The following is an 18,504-nucleotide window of genomic DNA, read 5'->3' as shown; positions in this document are numbered from 1 at the left end:
CCACGACCCAGGTAGGGAGTTGAGGCTGGCTTGTTTGATGCTTTTAATATCATTATTTGTGTTACACGATACACAACCAAGGATGATGGTCAATACTGCGATGGAAATGTTAAAAAAAATATTATACACGGCTCATGTCTTCCACACACCTTCCTGGAAATAAATTAGTGAGCACGGAGAAACCTGGCTGGTTGGCAGCCAGAGCTGAGGGTAGAGGGAGTGTTAAGGCAGTATCTACAAGGGGGAAGGATGACGGGGTTGGGGGGGGGCAAGCTAAGGCCTCAATTCCACCCCTCCAACATCCCAGACAGGAAAGGAGGGACCCACACACTCTCCTAGACCCAGAAGATGCTGGCTACCAGCTTCCTACTTCTCTCCACTTGTACACTGCCTCAGTTGGAAGCCCTTGCCTGCCAGGGAACTAGTGTGTCCTGTGGGTAGGGTGCCTCAGGGCCAGAGAGGTTGAGCAGTGGGCCAGTCATAGAGCAAGTCAGCAGCAAAGGTAGTAATCTAAATGAGCCCTCGTGGGGGCCCTGCCCGGAAGAGAGGAGGTACCCATGTTCTAGAAGGGTAAGTCAGGGAGCCCAGGGTAATGATAGTAGTGGTAGGAAGCTTGACTATGGGGCCCAGCTGATGGGATGGGGATGCTGACCAGGGTGGCAGAGAGAGATTCAGATGGGAGCCAGTATGGATCTTGTAGGCCCTGCAGGTGCCTTCTTTGTCCCTGCCTTCCTTTGACATTTTCTACTCACCTAACCAGGGTCCCTGCACTCGAGGAAGTAGGAGAAGGTGGAGGAACTGAGGGTAGAAAGCTGCACCTCAAAACTTTGGAGCTGGCAGCCTGGGGGTGTGGTGTGTGGAGAGGGGTTACTCTTCTCAAGCTAGCAGCCTTATTCTCTCTTCTCACTACCCTCCCCTCCTTTCAGCTCCCCTCTCCCAGGAATGGCAGCCAGGGAGTGGGCTGTGCGGGTGTCCTCTGCACACTTGCAACACATAAGTGGTATATATGAGAGTGGATACACCAGCGTGTGTGGGCTTTCAGCATGGAGGAATGGGGAGTGTACACCCTGGTCCTGGGATATGGGGTTTGTGAGGCATAAGACCTTAGCAGTCTTAGGCTCTCTGTGCTTTCGTGTTTCTTCACATGAGGCAGGTCTCTATTGCCTAGTTCAGGGGCAGGGGGCTTGGTCACCTCCTCCCTCTTATTTTCATCCTCAGCTTTTCTCTTCTCCCCCCTCCCCGCCCCAGCAGCAGCAGCAGCAGCAGCAGCAGCAGCAGCAGCAGCATACGCACTCTGACTCCCAGATGCCACACAGAGCTACACACACAACATATACTCCCCTCCCCACATACATGTTCATGGAATACACATGTATTCCCATATAGATCCCAAACACACACAGGTCCCTTAGGAACTTCCCCTCTCCTTTCCACAGAGAAACAGAACTCAGAAAGCCCCACAGGTGTATTCAGACACACGAAGACCTGCCTACACACCTCCACAGAAATTCCTATGAAGAAATTCCTTCGTTTGAAAAGACCTTAAGAGTAATTTCAGACCCTGCTCATTTTATAGTTGAGGAAACTGAAGCCCAGAGAACACAAGTGCTTGTTGAGATCATGGAGAGAGTGCTAGCATGAGGGCCACAACTCAAGCTTCTGACTCCTAGGCCAGGGCTCGCAGCCCACTGCTGAGCAGCCTCATGTCACTAAGAGACCACACAGTCACTTTCCCGCTATGCACACGCACGTCCATGAAGAAATAGACACCTGGAGAGACAGGCCCAACACACAGACATAGACACATACCCTGACAGCCTCACACACACATACACACACATTCCGCCAAGTTCTCCCTACCATACACATGCTACCACTGTTTTTTCCTAAGCTTGCCTCCTTGAAGATTCTTGTGGAGAAGTGGTATCTGGGATCTAGGGCTAGAGAGAGATGGGAATGCGGCTTTCAAGGCCAGCCCTACCTCCTGCTTCCATCCTAGGATGGAAACCAATGAACAGAAATGTGGGGGGTGGGAGGAGCTGGCAGAGAAATAGATGCATTGGTTGGGGGTGGGTGAGGATAGATCATATCACCCCAAACTGGTCTGTCTCCAAGGCCCACCTTACCCTTCTCCACAACCCAGAGAGCAAGGAAGGGGGTGAATGGGGCAAAGAAGAGGAAGAAGGCAGTGATTCTATGGAGGGGGGCAGTATCCCACTGGGCAGCTTTGCCAGGCTTCCCATCTGGAGAGGAGGGGAAAACAAATAGTTATATGGGCCGGCAGGGGGCGTGTGGAGGGGGCTCTGAGGTGCTGGGCCCTGCTCCCACTGCCCTGGGTCTTTCTCCCTCCCAGCCCCCTTTCCTTTTCAGGCTGGAGCTGGGGGGCTCATGGCTTTGCTGGGGTGAGGCTAAGCCCCTGGCTTTGTGATCCCTACCCCACTCATTAGTGTTAGCCTCCCTGCTGTCTAGTCCTTCCTCTCCCCTCTGGACAGCAGCTTTGGGGAGAGGGGCAGGGTACTGGGCATGGTCCCCCAAGTAACTGAACAAACAGCCCCCGCCGCTCCTCAGCCCCCGGGGTGGAGAAAGACCCGGTTTTGGTTTCTCCGGCTCCATGAACACACAGAGGTACACGTCCTACCATAGGAGGAAGCAATGACTGTTACGAGGTTGGCGGCTGTAGGGGGCACGGGGGCCGGGGGCAGGCGGACGAGCTGGGGAGGGGTTGGCCCCCGCCCTGTCCGACCTGGCCCACGGGGGCCCTGCCCCAGGCGGCCGCAATGGCCCCACCCGCTACTGAATGTGGCAGGCAGTGGAGGACGTGGCCTGGCAGCACATGCAGGTGGGGTTCACAGACTTGGGGGGGATGAGGTCCAGGTCCTCGTCGTCAGGGATCTCGTCTAACCGGTAGCCGTCCTTCAGCAGCTGGATGTTCAAATCTTGGTTGATCTGCTGTAGACAAAGGGGAGGGAGGTCAGGCTCGGGGCAATCCGGAGGTACCACCCACACCCAGGTGGCACCCCCACTCAGTCCGATCACGGGTTACTGAAAGGCCAAGCTCTGCCTCTTCTTAGGCCCCAGCCTCAGTTCTGGCCTCACTTCCTTACAGGTGCATCCCTGAGGCCTCACCTCTCTACAAAGAGCATCCCATTCTAAGGGCAACTTCTGCCTCTGTTAGGCTGGTCCCTATTTCAGGCCTCGCCCCATAGAGTGTCGCCTGGATTTCACACTCCATTCTCTTTAGGAGCCTTGTTTTAACCATGGGCTCAAGCCTCACCCCTAAAACTGGGCTCCCTACACTTTAGGCCAGTGTCTGACAGCCTCTGGGTTCTCTCTGACACTGTTCCATCCCAGGCCCTACCCCATTATGTCCAGTCCCTACAGGGCTCCACCTAGCTTTGCCCATTGCTCCTCTCAGGGTGTGATGTGGTGCCCCACCCCTTTTCCTGGATGGATGTGGTCCTGCTCAGGTACATCTAGGGTCCTAAAGAGTGGGGCCTCACCTCCGCCGAGGAGTAGCCAGAGGAGGAATATCTGGACATATCAAAGTCGTCATCGCTGATGGTGGAAGAAAAGACAGAGAAGTGATTCCCTGATATTAAATGGAAAACTCCCTGTACCCCACCCCATCAGTCCATACCTCCCCTCCCCCACACTTCCAAGTAAACAGCAGATCTAAATAAAAGATTGTGCCCGCTGTACAAATGCCCAGCTCCCCTAGCCCTGCCCTTCTAAATGAAACTGCCCCCTGTAACCTTCTAAACGCCTGTTACATGCCTCACCCCGATTCCGCTCACCTCTTTTCTAGGCTCAAATCCCCCTGACTTGTTGGGTTTCCCCAAAGTTCAAGTGTAGCCAGGTGCATTGCCAGCAGCAGGGCTCCTCCCTTAGAAGGAGCAGGATGTTGGACATTAAATCAGGGCCCAGTCAAGGGGCAGCAATTGCATCAGTCGTCTCAGGACAGCATCAGACTGTGCCAGTCCCCTTTTCCTCTCTCTGCTCCTTTCCTACTGCCAGATAAAAAAAATTCCATCCCCGAGGGATTCATCCTTGGAGAGCTCCTGGCTGTCTGAGGAACACCCATATCCCAATTCTGACAATATAGCAAGTGTGGCTCATATAGCCCACTTATACGTTCATAAAGGTTCCTGTGGCTTGCCCGGCTGCCCCAGCATCCCTGTACACACCTGTCCGTGTCAAGGGCTACCAGTGGCTTCTCATCTGGGCTCTGGTCAAGCGAGGAGTAGCCTTTATTGGGGACGACAAGCCTGGGTAGAAAATTTAGGGGATTGGATTGGCAACTGGAGCACATAGCCTGGTGAGGACCTGTATCGGGCCCTGACCCACCACTTCCCCCTGCCCCTTGGATCCTGTTGAGACTCTCCTCTCACAAAGGAGCTGGGCCTGAGGAGGGAGGGAAGAAGGAGAGGCATAGGACCAGTGGAAATAGATGTTGACTGACGGGGTCTGGGTGGGGTAGGGGAACCTCTACCTTGTCCGGGCCATGACATTGTTCTTCTTGGGTTGCTGGTTGACGGGGCTACCCATGCTGCCATTCTTCAGGGAGCCCTTCCGGGCCAGCTCCCGCTGCTTCTCTGCAGGAGAACATGGGAAGGAAGCTGTGTCCTGCTCCCAGGGCCACCCTACCTTACTGCTCAGGACTGACTGGGCTAGGCCTCCGCTGTGAAACCCCTTGCTTCTCTAGGAACCGAGGCAGGGATTCCAGGATAACCCTGGTTCTTGGTGGAGACAGTACTTGGTCCTGTACAACCTGAGGCAGATAGTAAGAGGCAATAGGAAGAGGATGACCCCTGTCTTCCAGAAGCTGTACTCCTATGGGGGGCAGTTAGTGTATACTCGACTCCAGAGAAAGGCTGGGGAAGGAGTGAGGAAGCAGAAGGATGGAGAAGTCAGGGTTCCTTGGATGTGATACTGTGAGCCAGAGAGAGGAGGGTATTCTAGGAAGGAGGGACAGCATATACAAAAACACATATATAAGTAAGCAAAATAAGTATGGATCCAGACGGGATGGAGGGGTGAAGCTGGAGGGAGGTCAAATATTAGACAAATAGGATATGTTTATTCAGTCATTCATTTATTTACCATTCACCATTATGTCTTAGGTCCTGTGTTAAGGGGTTGGGGGCTCCCTCTGGTTATAGACTCAGAGCTTGAAGGCCTTGAATGCCAGACAAAGGAACTTGGGATTAATGCAGAAGCCAAAGGAGCTACTGAAGTTGTGGTGTGGGAGGAGAAGAATGGGGCTGGCAGGGTAAAGAGCAAGAGGCTGGGGAGCCGCTACTCTTGTGCTAGCCTTTGAGTTCTCCAAGGCTTTAGAGTCTACCAGATCTGTGGGGCTGGCTACCAGGAGACCCACTGTCTGGTATGTGGCAGTGTTACCAGTAGCAAGTAGCTGCCTGGGCTCTAGAGGGGGCCTGTCTCCCCTTTCCTACTCATTTTAAGCCCAGATGTGGGAAAAGGGACTGCTGGGTGGAGATGGATGCTAGGAGAAAGCTTTCATAAAATAACCACTAGCTCCAGAAAGGCATGATGGAATGGGACTTTCCAGCTACTGTGATTCTGAAATTTCCCATGACCTCCATGTCTCTTAGTTTCTCATCTCTCAGTCTCTGACCCTCTGTCTTTGCCACTGCTCCTCCTCTGACTCCAGTATTTTCCAGCTTTTTTCCAGGGGGCAGCAGCTGCCATTACCATTCTAAGACTCTAGGGGGTGCAATTTGCCTGAAAGTTCCCAGTGGTGATTTTCCTTGGTGCAACTGGGACAAGGTTCTGAGATTTCATGAGGAGCTTTGGTGGTAATGTAACGAGGAGGAAAGAAAGCATTATTTCAAAAGCATGTTGGAATTGTTTGAAATAGTGAAAAAAATGCAAACAATAAACTGGCAAAACCAAACTTTGGACTACTATGCAACCATTTAAAAGTGTGAAGTCATTCTTTATAAATTGACATTGCCAGGGGCTCCAAGGCATTAAATGGAAAACAAAAACAAAGTTTCAGAAAATGTGTACAGTATGATACTCCTTATGCTAAAATATAAAATAAAACAAGAAAAACTAAGAAAAGCTTAAAATGGTTATCCCTGGGGAGGAGAATATGGTAGAGGGAGGAATAGAAAGTTACACTTGTTAAAATACTTGTATTGTTAAACAATAACAAATAAAACTGGCTGTGGTTTGAGTCTGGTGTCTTGGGAAGATGAACAAATCCACTGAGAGAACTGCTCTCTTGTTTAGAAAAACAGCCTGAGGAGATCCCTGGATGTGGTCTGGAATGAGAGAAGCAAGATAAACACAAAACAAAACAAAACAAAACAAAAACACCCCCCCTCCACATACACCACAAGAAAAGAAAAAAAAACAAAACAGAAAAACTGAATAAAAGAATAGGATTCTGTGAAGAGGAGCTCCAGCAGCTACAGAAGGAAAAGGTTTTACAACAGATGGAAAAAGGATCCAAAGAGGAGGGGTCTAGTATTTAGTGGGCAGTCAGAGTCTGAGAAGAAAATGGCCAAGAGGGTCGCAGGGATGGCAGAGGAGTTTTGAAGGACAGTCATGAGTTATATTTAATTGTAACTGTTTCCTGGATGCACTGTGCTGTAATTCTTCATGAAACCAAAATTTAGTAAGTCTGGTATATGCGGCGGCCTTTGGTGAGTGAAATCTTGACCCTGAAGGGAGAAGGGCAATGTCTGGCAGAGGGTGAAGTGAGAAAAGCAGCTGTGGGAGCTATGGGCAGCGACTGGGAGCCAAGTGGCTTTAAAGAAGCACGCAGCTCCCGACTGACTTTGGAATGGGCGTGAAAAAACCCCCCAAAGGAAAGGTGTCCCTGGAAAGGGGGTGGGGAGATATTTGGGCTTACTAAAAAACCAAAGGAAAGCTCCTCAAAACAAAAGCCAACCAGGCCCTGAGATCTCTAGATGGGTGAGGAAGGAATAGGGAGAGGATCTCAGCTTCTAGGTTTGGGGATCCTTTCTGCCCCTCAAACAGAATGACTGACACCTACCTCTAAGGCAGTTTCCTTCAAGCCTGGCCCAGTGTTTGATGGGACTTCCAACCCTCTCTCTGGGGTTCCATGGTTTTATCCCTGAAGATATCCCCTGGAACACCTGGACTCTTCTTGGCCTCAGAAAGGCTTCCTAGAGCTTTGGGTCCTGCAGAGAACTATAACTTCCCTCTTTGCCTTGCAGGAGATAGGGTGTCTGGCAGTGCCTATGACTTGGTGGCTTGCATCTTGCAATCATCTGCTCTGGGTTGGTTTATTTGTGCCACCTCACTGCAGACCCAGCCCAGAGCACCTTGTCCACTCCCCACATCTCCCTCACCCCCCAGACACACTCACCCAGCTTCACTTGGAGCGGGGATGGTTTGTAATTCATGGCTACTGACTCACCCTCCCGGGCGTCACAGTCCCCGTCTGAGATGGAGGCGGCGGCTGGGTCCTGTGAGGAGAAAGCAGAGACAGAAGGTTATTAGGTAGTGAATATATGGGGGTGCTCTCAGTCCTGAAGCTGATCTTCCCACCAGTCATCTGGGGACACTCCCCCCGAGCAGTATACAGGCCACTCAAAGACAGAAGGGCAGACCCATACATGCTGGACGAAGACCCTGAACTGGGTAAAAGAGCTGCAGATCTCAGCCCCACTTGCACCCACCTGGGTGTCTGTCTTCAAAGGCCTGTGTGAGCCAGTCTCCCCCCAGAAAGCCTACTGTGTGATTCCTTAAATACATAGGATCTCCTTGTCCAACCTCCCAAGTTGCCCTGTTCCTCAGGGGCCTTCCTATATATACTTGTTTGGAAAGGTCATTCTAGTTTCCTGTGAGTTTAAGTCTGGATTAAGGTCAGAGTAGATGCTCCCTAAGACAGGGTTCTCTTTCTGCTTCCCCTAGAACTGGACGGGCCCTTTCACTGGATCCAGAGAACTAACTGGCCAAGCCAGACCAGACTTTAAGACTATAGCCAATGGACAAAAGAGTTCTCATGAGAACTTCTTCATTTCACAGATGAATCCTAAAGAGTGTCACCTGAAAGGTTGGCTGGGTATGGTAAGTGAGAACATGAATAATGGCAAATCACCTGGGGAACAGTTAGTCCTGTGCTACTCAGTAATCAGGCACCACTGTTTCCTCCAAAATACTCCAAGTCTCTGCTACAAGGCCCAGGGCACTGGTCCACCTTACTGTAGTCAGTTGGAAGGGGCTGCAGTCATGCACATTGTCCCTGAGAAACTGATGACCAAGCACTGACACGGGCATGGCCACTCTAGGCATCTGCCTAGGATTAAAGAATGGTAAATCCAAGCTCTGAGAACTGCAGAGTAGACTCAAGGCTGTGTCTGTTCTGCCTCTGGAGGTGCATACAGCAGACAGACTCATAGAATGCTTCAGAATTGGCCCCACAGTGTCAGGCCAGGGATCTGAGTGACCCAGCAAGGGAAGGGGATAAAACCATTATGGTGGCTTCTGTTCCCTTTAGAATGAGGCAGTGGGGATGAAAACATGCTTGCCATTAAGGGGAAAGGAAAAAGTCTAGAATATTTGGAGGGAAGTCCTGGCCTTGCCTGTGTTCCTTCAGGCCATCCAGAGTACAAGACCCTGGGTGGGCTCTGTTGCCACAGTGGTTTGTGGGTTCCTGAGGGTAAAACCTGGGCCCTTGTCCTCTGCTCTGAACCACACCCCTTGGCTGGGACTGTAGGGGGCATGTCTCAGAACAAGTGGGGTGCTGCAGTGCCCCAGTGCATCTTGGGCAGCTTCCCATGCTGCAATCCTCTCCAATCCTTTATTCTCTGCCTCCTTGTCTCAGTTCCTCCCGAGAGACTCCTAATGGATAGCATTTGTCCCATGCAGACCTGGGCCCTTACATGACTCTCTGTGGCCAAAACAGCCTTGAGGTGCTACCTGTGGGGCACATTAAGACCTGATAGCTGGGGTCTGGCTTTCCCCTTCGGCCACAGGTAGGACTCACTCCCAAAGCAGCTTGAGGGATGACTTCTCAGAGGGTAAAGCCCATAAACATGCCTGTGGGATCCTACCAGGGAAGCACTGGCACCTTTCCAATTTCCTTAGTCACATTACTTTTTCTGTAGCATTTCTCAGATGTCACACATACCATATCCATTTGGATATGGTTTCCTCTTCGGGCTTTGAGGACGCGGTGATCCTTGGCTCATGTTACCTCTTTAACCATCATTTTTTACTCCTCCCACGGCCCTTTGTGTCTTCAGCAGGTTCTGGCCCTCAGCCCATCTCTCCCCTTGGAGAGCCCTGATGTCTCCTACAGTTTAGAGTAACATTTTTACCGTGGTGACTTCTAAATCTATGGCCTTCCCAATCATGCATCTTCTCTAGAACCCTCCACCCCATCCATCCATGTAAGCCTCACTGTCCTTTCCCTGGGGGCGATTGTAAACACACAAGCTCCTCAGGCATTTGGGGCTAACCCTTCCCTCCTCGGCACAGATGAGTTCATCAGAGTTGCTTCTCAGTCTGGAGGTACTGGGTGGAAATGGTAACATGAGCCGGAAACTATGCAGGAAGAATACGGTCTGAGTGGGGGCTGGGAAGCTGTTGAGCAATTCTGGTCACAAGGACCCACATTTGGTCCTCAATGCCACTGGGCAGGTCTTGGTGGCTTTTGGTCCCTGAGAGAAACTGCCAGTTCCTGTGGGTCATAAGCCAGTGTGCAGAGCCCCAGGTTTGAGAAGTCCCATGCAAAGCCCACAATTCAGCATCTCCCCTGTCACTGTCCATGATAGAAGACCATCTTAATGGCAACAACAAAGATCTCTGGCACTGTGCCTAAAAATTCAAGTCTTTACTGTGGGCTTCCTGTATGTCTTCCCTGAGAGACACAGCCAATGCACCATGACCATCGCATGGAAATGTAATCAGGTTAAATGTGAAATATTCATGAATGTTAAGTATCAGAGAGAATCCAAGCACAGGGAAACGTCTGGCTCCACGAAATCAGGGAGAATTTAAAATGTCCCCCAAGGACATCTGACAGGAGTTAGCTAGATCCGGGAACTAGAGTGGGGATTAGCAAGATTAAACACTCAGTAGAGACAGACATTGAAATGCATCTCTAACAGCAACCCATGTTTCTGCAACCCTTCAAACAAATTCTCCACAGACTGCAGAAATGATTAATAACCCAGTTGCAGTGTTTCTGGGACAGGATATATAGGCTAATGGCCAGTCAAAGCCAATATAATTAGACGAAGGCAAAAGTGCCAGAAGAATCCTTGGAGTTGGTCTGGTCCAGTGATTTTCATTAAACTGTGTTCCCTGAACCCTGTGCCTTGGAAGGGGCTGAGTGCAAGAGGGAAGCAATAGTAGTGAGACTGGAGATCCTCTTTTATTTCACTTATACACCAACCTTTCTACAAAATTTTGGTTGGAGAAAGGATTTTGTTGCAACTACGACAATAACAACAAAACAAAAATCCATTGATTTGAGGTGCCTGGCTGGGTTAGTCAGTAGAGTGAGTGATTCTTGATCTTGGGGTTATGAGTTTGAGCCCCACGCTGGGTGTAAACATTACTTAAAAATAAAATGTTTTTTTTTTAAAGGTTTTATTTATTTATTTGTCAGAGAGAGTGAGCACAGGCAGACAGAGAGGCAGGCAAAGGCAGAGGGAGAAGCAGGCTCCCTGCTGAGCAAACAACCCGATGTGGGACTCGATCCCAGGACGCCGGGATCATGACCTGAGCCAAAGGCAGCTGCTTAACCAACTGAGCAACCCAGATATCCCAAAAATAAAATCTTAAAAAAAATCCATTGATTTAATCCAATCTGATCCTTTAAAAATGTTTTATTATGAAATTATTAAACTTACACAAAAGCAAGAGAAAATAATGTAGTGAGATCCTGGGTACTTATCATCAGCTTCAACAAATTCAATTCATTAACCCATTTTTTTTTTATTTATTTTTTAAATTTTTTAAAAAGATTTTATTTATTTATTTGATAGAGATCACAAGTAGGCAGAGAGGCAGGCAGAGAGAGAGGAGGAAGCAGGCTCCCCGCTAAGCAGAGAGCCCGATGCGGGGCTCGATCCCAGGATCCTGGGATCATGACCTGGGATCATGATCAGGACCCTGAGCTGAAGGCAGAGGCTTTAATCCACTGAGCCACCCAGGCACCCCAACCCATTTTTTAAAAAGTAAATCTTGTCCCCTCCATTTATTAGCTGTGTAATCTGAGTTTCTGTTTCCTTATCTGTAAAATGGGATGCATTTTAATACCTACATGAAAGGTTCTTGTGAGGCTAATATAAGTCAATAGCTATGAGTACTTTCTAGTACATATTAAGCAATATATCTGTGCTAGTTATAAAGGTATTAATAGAGGTTCCTTAAGGCCCACACAATCATGGACATTATGTCCTGGGAGTGACTTGCCCACAGCTGCAGCCCTGGTATCACACAGGTTGGGGCCTGTATCATGTAGGGATGTATCTGTGGAAAAGGTACTCCCTCCACGGGGTGAGGAGGAGCCTGACCAAGGGGCATTCTGCCTCCCTTCTCTCCTTACTCCTATACACAGTATTTCCTTCATTTATTTATCAGTGACAAGCCTGGGGGTCATAAAGATAGAAAAAAAGTCCCGTCCTTAAGGAGTTCTCAGTAATTAACAACAGTGTCAAAAAACCAGATGAGTCCCAGAAGATAAATACAGTACTTAGAAATAAGGAAGTCATAAGTGGCCTCAGAAAATACAGTATTAGTTGAAGAGTAGGAACAAGAATACAGATTACAGAAGATTTAGGAGGGAAGACGAAAACAGAAAGTAGAAACAGTTAACGTAGATATTCTTTCAAGGAGCCAGACTGAGAAGAAATTCTAACTGTAAGGAACTTTGGAGTCGAAAAATTTCTTTGGTCCTACAGAACGCTTGGACAATGTCCTAGACTGAGGCAAAAGAAGCCAGGTAGAAAAAGGAGATGTTTAATAGGGCATGGTCCTGGAGGATTCAAGAGGAGATGGAAACAGAGCCTTGGGCCAGAGAAGTAAGGTTCCCTACTGAAATGGAAGGGGGGTAAAGATGAGTGGGGGATGCAGAGAACATGGAAGCAGAAAGATAGGTGGAAAGTTAAAGGAGTTTATTCCTAAATACCTTGTAAGGCAAAGGAAGAAGTTGAGTACTAAGAGTGTGGGGGGGAAAGAGGTACTTGGTGACTGGCCAGAAGAGTAAGGAGATTAGACTGGATGGGCTTCTAAACTACAAATCCTTATCTTTTACCTAGGAGCCCTTGATGTTGTGACCAGGATGAAAACAAAAACAAAAACAAAAAAACCCCGCTCTCCGTGGTGCTGAACAATTTTGCCTTGCCTTGTGGACTGAACATGAATGATCAGGAGACATGATTCAGTTTTAGCTTTCCCACAAGAAAGGTAACCTCTGTCCTTACCTCCAAGGACTAATTCTCAGAAAAACAGAAATTTAAATGGATTCAGAATGAAGTATGAAGAGGCAAAGTGTTTGTACCAACATTATCTAAGCTTTCTTCGCCAAACACCGAATTTTCCTCTAGGTTTATGAGGGAGTTGGCAGAGGCAGTTCTGAATTGCAAAAGGCTACCTCTGGAACAGTCCTGTCTGTACCCTGTTCAGTTCCCTTGGGTGGAAGCAGGAAGCAGGGCAAACTTAGAGCAGGAACAGAGCCAGGAATAAAGATAACACTGATACAGAAACAGGAGAACAGGGAAGACCTGGAGCTCAGGCCACTCTCTGACACGTGGGTACAGCAAGATAAGGCATCAAAGACCAACTCTTGTTTCTGTCACAATTTGTCCTGAGGTCAGCTCAGAAACTACCTGGGGTTTCCTATTTTCAAGGTTATGCCACTACCCAAAATGTCTCTTGCCAGTGGGTAGAAATAAAGAGGTTTAGATACCATATTTTAGAGAAAGATAGAGAAAATACAACTCAATGTCTTTATTTCCAATGTCCATGGCTGGGCAGAAACCTAATCTCCCATCTAAGAATATTCAGTAGCAACGTAGGCATTGGCTAGACCTCTCTATTTCCCTGCCGATGGCTGTTTATTCAGCCTAAAAGGCATTCCCATCTGTTTCTGACTCCATACCTCAACATGAGAATCATGTAACCAATAAAAGCTCTTTTGGTATGACCTGAAGTCCTGAGTCCTATTTCCTAAGTATGAGTTTTGGGCAGCTCCCACCTTAACTCCCCATCTCCCTTTCTCCAGGAGCTGCCTGCATTACCAGGCAATTGCGTAGGACTTCTATCTTTTGGGGACCTAATAAGACCTTTATGGGGCCCGCTTATGAAGAAGGACAAATACCTTTCACAAGTGTAAGGTCTTTGGGGGAAGATCAAGGAAACATAAGAGAGACCATCTTTCCAAATGCTGCTAGTGGCTTTTACAAAGAGGGGAAGAGGACTGAAAAAAAAAATCTATGAAGCCTAAATTTTCCAAGAGGGGCAGAAGATCCTGCCTAGTTCAGAGAGGCCTCTCTTATTAGTCTAAATCTCCTTAATCTCCTAGGTTTTTCATCAAAGAAGGCTCAATTCAAATAAAGCCAATACACTGAGTGTCCACTCTCTTTCCATCTCTGGAGTAGTCTACTGGTGGTTGCATGCAAAGCAAGAAAGTATTCTTTCTTTATACACACCACAATTCTGCAGAGGCATTTGGGGGCAAAGTAAATTAACCACAAAGAAGGAGAAAAGATTTATATGCTATAGCTAGACAGTGAGAACTCAAATTGGTCCTGTGATTAACTGAAAATTTTCTGTCTCCTTAAACAGCTTGATGGAATTCATTCCCAAAACAAGCACCACCAGGCTTTAGTATCTTTGTAGTGGCTGCTCTTGGGAGAACAAAAATGCAGAAGTGTTCTGCTGACCCCAGGCCTAATAACAACCATAGCCATGACAAGTTTAATAGATTTTTCTTAAAAAAAAAAAAAAAGAATTTATTTATTTATTTGAGCGAGAAGAGAGGGAGAGCACATGCAAGAAAGCACGAGCTGGGGGAAGGGGTCAGGGAGAGGGAGAAGCAGGCTCCCTGTTGAGCAGGGAGCCCAATATAGGTCTCGACCCCAGGACCCTGAGATCATGACCTGAGCTGAAGGCAGATGCCTAACAGACTGAGCCACCCAGGTGCCCTTGGATTTTTTTTTTTTTTAAAGATTTTATTTATTTATTTGACAGAGAGAGATCACAAGTAGGCAGAGAGGCAGGCAGAGAGAGAGAGGAGGAAGCAGGCTCCCCGCCGAGCAGAGAGCCCGACGCGGGACTCGATCCCAGGACCCTGAGATCATGACCCGATCCGAAGGCAGCGGCTTAACCCACTGAGCCACCCAGGCGCCCCGGATTTTTCTATTATAAAGTAATACATGCTAAAATTTTTAAAAATTCATCTTTAGTTTCACTACCTCGGGACAAGCTCTGTTAATGTTCTAGTGTATTTAAGTCTTGTGTGTATAGCATAGTAGTAGCACTTGGATTTCCCTCTCTAGGAGCTGGTGTCTCTCTTCATGATTACAGGGTGCGCTCCATGTACCATGTTGGTTCAGTGTGGTCCCATTTTGCTTGAATCAGATGGAGCCAAACAGAGTTTCCCCCAGAATATGAAGGAGGACTAAGAGGAGATGTAAAGCTCAAGACTGTAGGTTAGGTACCAGAGAAAGCCACTGGGCAGGGAGACAAGAATAAAGCTGATGTTCAGAAAGAAGCAGACACAAGAGATAACACAAAGTCCTTCCTAGACTCTGGTTCCAGAACTTGCTCTACCCTTCTAAGGCTTGAAGGGAACACCTGTCCTTGAATACTATGAGAAATCCTAGTGTCCTTATAGCTAGTTTCTTTTTTAACTTACAATAGCTTGAGTTGAAATTTGTTACTATAACCAGAGTGCCAACTAATACACATACCAGAACAACATTAAAAGAAAAACAAACTGGGGTGCCTGGATGGCTCAGTTGGTCAGGCATCCGCCTTCAACTCGGGTCATGATCTCAGGGTCCTGAGACTGATCTCTGTGTGTGGCTCCCTGCTGCTCCCTCTCCCTCTGTTCCTCCCCCCATTCCTCCTCTCTCACTTACTCTCTCAAATAAATAAATAAAAATAAACAAAAAAAACCTGTATCTTATATTATTAATTTTAATTTTTATTTTTTGAGAGAGACAGAGAGAGAATATAAGTGGAGGGGCAGAGGGAGAGGAAGAGAGAGAATCTTAAGCAGGCTCATGACCCCAAGATCAAAACTTGATCCAAAATCAAGAGTTGGATGGTTAACTGACTGAGCCACCCAGGCACCCCTTATATTCTGGAGTTTTAAAAATCAGTAATAGAATATAATCAACTCTCCATATTTTTATATGGTTTTTGAAATCATTAGTTTAATGGCTGCATAATATCCATAGAGGGGATGTACAATAACTTTTTTTTTGGTACAATAACTTTTTAACCATTCACTTATTTTGGACATTCAGGTTGCTTATAATTTTTCACTATTATAAATAGCGCTATGATGAAATACATATATATTTGCATTTAAAATAAAAGATTTTATCTTATCCACTTTAGAGAGAGAGAGAGATAGAGAGTGCGAGTAGAGGGAGGGGCAAAGGGAGAGGAAGAGAGAGAATCTCAAGCAGACTCTGTACTGAGTGTGGAGCCTGATGTGGGGCTCAATCCTATGACCCCAGGATCATGATCTGAGCCAAAACCAAGTCAGAAGCAAAACAGACTGAGCCACCCAGGTGCCCCTAGGATAATTTCTTTTCTTTTCTTTTTAAATATTTTATTTATTTATTTGACAGAGAGAGATTACAAGTAGGCAGAGAGGCAGGCAGAGAGAGAGAGGAGGAAGCATGCTCCCTGCTGAGCAGAGAGCCCGATGTGGGACTCGATCCCAGGACCCCGAGATCATGACCTGAGCTGAAGGCAGCGGCTTAACCCACTGAGCCACCCAGGTGCCCCTCCCTAGGATAATTTCTTAAAGTAGAAGTATAAGGTCAAAAAGCAGTAGTGCTTTTAAGATTCTTGATACATATTCCCAAACTGCTTTCCCAAAGGATTATTCCAATTTACAATGCCTCCAGTCATGACTGAGGGTTATAGCTGGTTTTTAATATTTTATTTCTCACTGTGTGCCAGGGGATTTCAGGTCATCACATCTATCCATCATCTTGCAAGAGAACTGTGCCTCCTTATTTATCTGATGGCCTCTGGGAAATCCTCTTTCAAAGAAAAGATTTCCCTCTGGGCATCACCTGCTAGAAAAAATATGCCTGACTTGAGGCCACCAATTAAGAACAAAAGAAGAGAAGACTTTGTTACACTGAAGTTTGGGAAAAATTCTAAATGGGGACAGTACTGCCTGGTGTCTGGCCACCATGCTTCAGCTGGTCCTTGACCCGTGCTAGCACATCAGCTGTGGGATCCGTGACTAATGCAGAGCCAGGACGCAAACTTCACAGAATGAGTATCCCTTGCTTTCAGACCTGGGATAGGAGGAGTCCAGAACCAAAATGGTTCTGGAGTTATCCCAGTGAGAGTGGAAGCTACTACTCCCTTGTCCATTACTTAGTTTTCAAAAATAGCTACTCAGGGGCGTCTGGGTGGCTCAGTCCTTAAGGGTCTGCCTTAGGCTTAGGTCATGATTCCCGGGTCCTGGGATCAAGACCCGTGTCAGGCTCCCTGCTTGATGGGAAGTCTGCTTCTCCCTCTTCACTCCCCCTGTTTGTGTTCCCTCTCTCACTGTGTCTCTCTTTGTCAAATAAATAAATAAAATCTTTTAAAATATAGCTACTCAGAAACTACTCAGGGGAAAAAAAAGAATGGTGAGAGATATGAAGCTCATACTGGGATGGTAAAGGACTAAATTCATTTTTTTAAATGAGGAGACAAAGGGTCAGTGAGTTTTAAAAAAGATTTAGAATTAAAAATAGAACTTCCCTATAACCCTGTCATTGCACTCCTGGGTATTTACCCCAAAGATACAGATGTCATGAAAAGAAGGGCCATCTGTACCCCAATGTTTATAGCAGCAATGGCCACGGTTGCCAAACTGTGGAAAGAACCAAGATGCCCTTCAATGGACGAATGGATAAGGAAGATGTGGTCCATATACACTATGGAGTATTGTGCCTCCATCAGAAAGGATGAGTACCCAACTTTTGTAGCAACATGGACAGGACTCGAAGAGATTATGCTGAGTGAAATAAGTCAAGCAGAGAGAGTCAATTATCATATGGTTTCACTTATTTGTGGAGCATAACAAATATCATGGAGGACAAGGGGTGTTAGAGAGGAGAAGGGAGTTGGGGTAAATTGGAAGAAGAGGTGAATCATGAGAGACTATGGACTCTGAAAAACAATCTGAGGGGTTTGAAGTGGCAGGGGGGTGGGAGGTTGGGGTACCAGGTGCTGGGTATTATAGAGGGCACGGATTGCATGGAGCACTGGGTGTGGTGAAAAAATAATGAATACTGTTTTTATGAAAATAAATAAATTAAAAAAAAAAGATTTAGAATACTACTCTGCTTCCTTTATGGTATGGATTGCCTGTCCCAGATTGATGTTCTATTATTCATTCCCATTCCTACTCACCTGGAACCCTATGACTAAAAAAGCCTTTCTTTGGGAGATAGGACAAATACATCAACTCAGGGACACCCACTGTAGCAGCTGTGTCTTGAGGGAAGCCTAGGGGACATAAAGGCCTAGGGGACAAGCCTCATAACTCAAGAGGCAGAAGCCAGAGCCAGGAATTAAGGAACCTTAGTTCTTCTGGGAGACCTGGCCTGGCCCAGCCCCTGTGACTTTCATCCCTATCCTTAAGTTTGTACCCTGAACCAGATGTTCAAGAGTCTTCTGCCTTATTTTGGACTAGCTAGAGACACAGGTCTTGGCTGATACAGTCTTGTGACCTAGAGGGTTTCCGAGCTCCCTATCCTGCCTACCTCCCTTGGCCCCCATTTCCACCTCTATAGAGAAGACTATCTCACTTAATGGCAAAAGGGGTGAAGGCATAAAGTTCTTTAAAAATAGATCAACAATGGTTAAAATGGCAAATTTTACATTATGAAAAAAAGGTAAGAAAATGGACTGGTAGGGCCTGAGACAGAAGGAGAAAATGTGTGAGGGTGGGCAGTGGATAGAAGGCAGTCCCTTCTCTCTCTTTATTTTCTTTATTCTCTCTCTTTCTTTTTTGTTTCAGTTTCAGCTAACACAGACTTTGGAGATGAAGCCTATGAGAGGAGGGAGAAATTATTCTAAGATCAAGGGAGCTGGAGGGGTCAAGGGATGCTGGGTTGGGTTTCTGGGGTCCTTCTGCTTATGTAGGGCCCAGAGGAGGGCAAGAAGGGAACAAGATATTGGGCTAACAAAGCTTTAGGAATCATGTCCGAAGGATCTTTCAGTTTCCTTCCAGGATATGAATTCTAGTATCCCAAGGTAAGGACGGAAGTACAGAACACTGAGGAAAGAGCCTGCCCAGGAATCAATAGAAGG

General features: G+C 47.3%; 1 protein-coding gene across 6 annotated transcripts in view; it reads right to left on the bottom strand.

The window, feature by feature from the left end:
• Positions 1 to 30: 30 nt before the first annotated feature.
• The window catches only part of FAM219A (family with sequence similarity 219 member A), a 55,544-nt gene continuing 37,070 nt past the window's right edge, over positions 31 to 18,504 (bottom strand). For 2 of the 6 annotated variants that reach the window (XM_059141958.1, XM_059141960.1), the window contains exons 2-6: positions 7,409 to 7,457; positions 4,490 to 4,592; positions 4,185 to 4,265; positions 3,501 to 3,555; positions 31 to 2,949 (exon numbers count right to left, since the gene is read on the bottom strand). In XM_059141958.1, the coding sequence (XP_058997941.1) occupies positions 2,791 to 2,949; positions 3,501 to 3,555; positions 4,185 to 4,265; positions 4,490 to 4,592; positions 7,409 to 7,457 (447 nt within the window). In that variant the 3' untranslated portion in view covers positions 31 to 2,790. Of the gene's footprint in view, positions 2,950 to 3,500; positions 3,556 to 4,184; positions 4,266 to 4,489; positions 4,593 to 7,357; positions 7,458 to 18,504 lie in introns of all 6 variants that reach the window. The other 4 variants (XM_059141957.1, XM_059141955.1, XM_059141959.1 and 1 more) reach the window with 3 other exon arrangements.

The sequence above is a fragment of the Mustela lutreola genome, chromosome 12, assembly GCF_030435805.1.
Source record: "Mustela lutreola isolate mMusLut2 chromosome 12, mMusLut2.pri, whole genome shotgun sequence".
In the NCBI taxonomy this organism is placed as follows: domain Eukaryota; kingdom Metazoa; phylum Chordata; class Mammalia; order Carnivora; family Mustelidae; genus Mustela; species Mustela lutreola.
The sequence above is the reverse complement of the archived record's forward strand: the minus strand, read 5'-3'. Positions and strand labels throughout refer to the sequence as shown.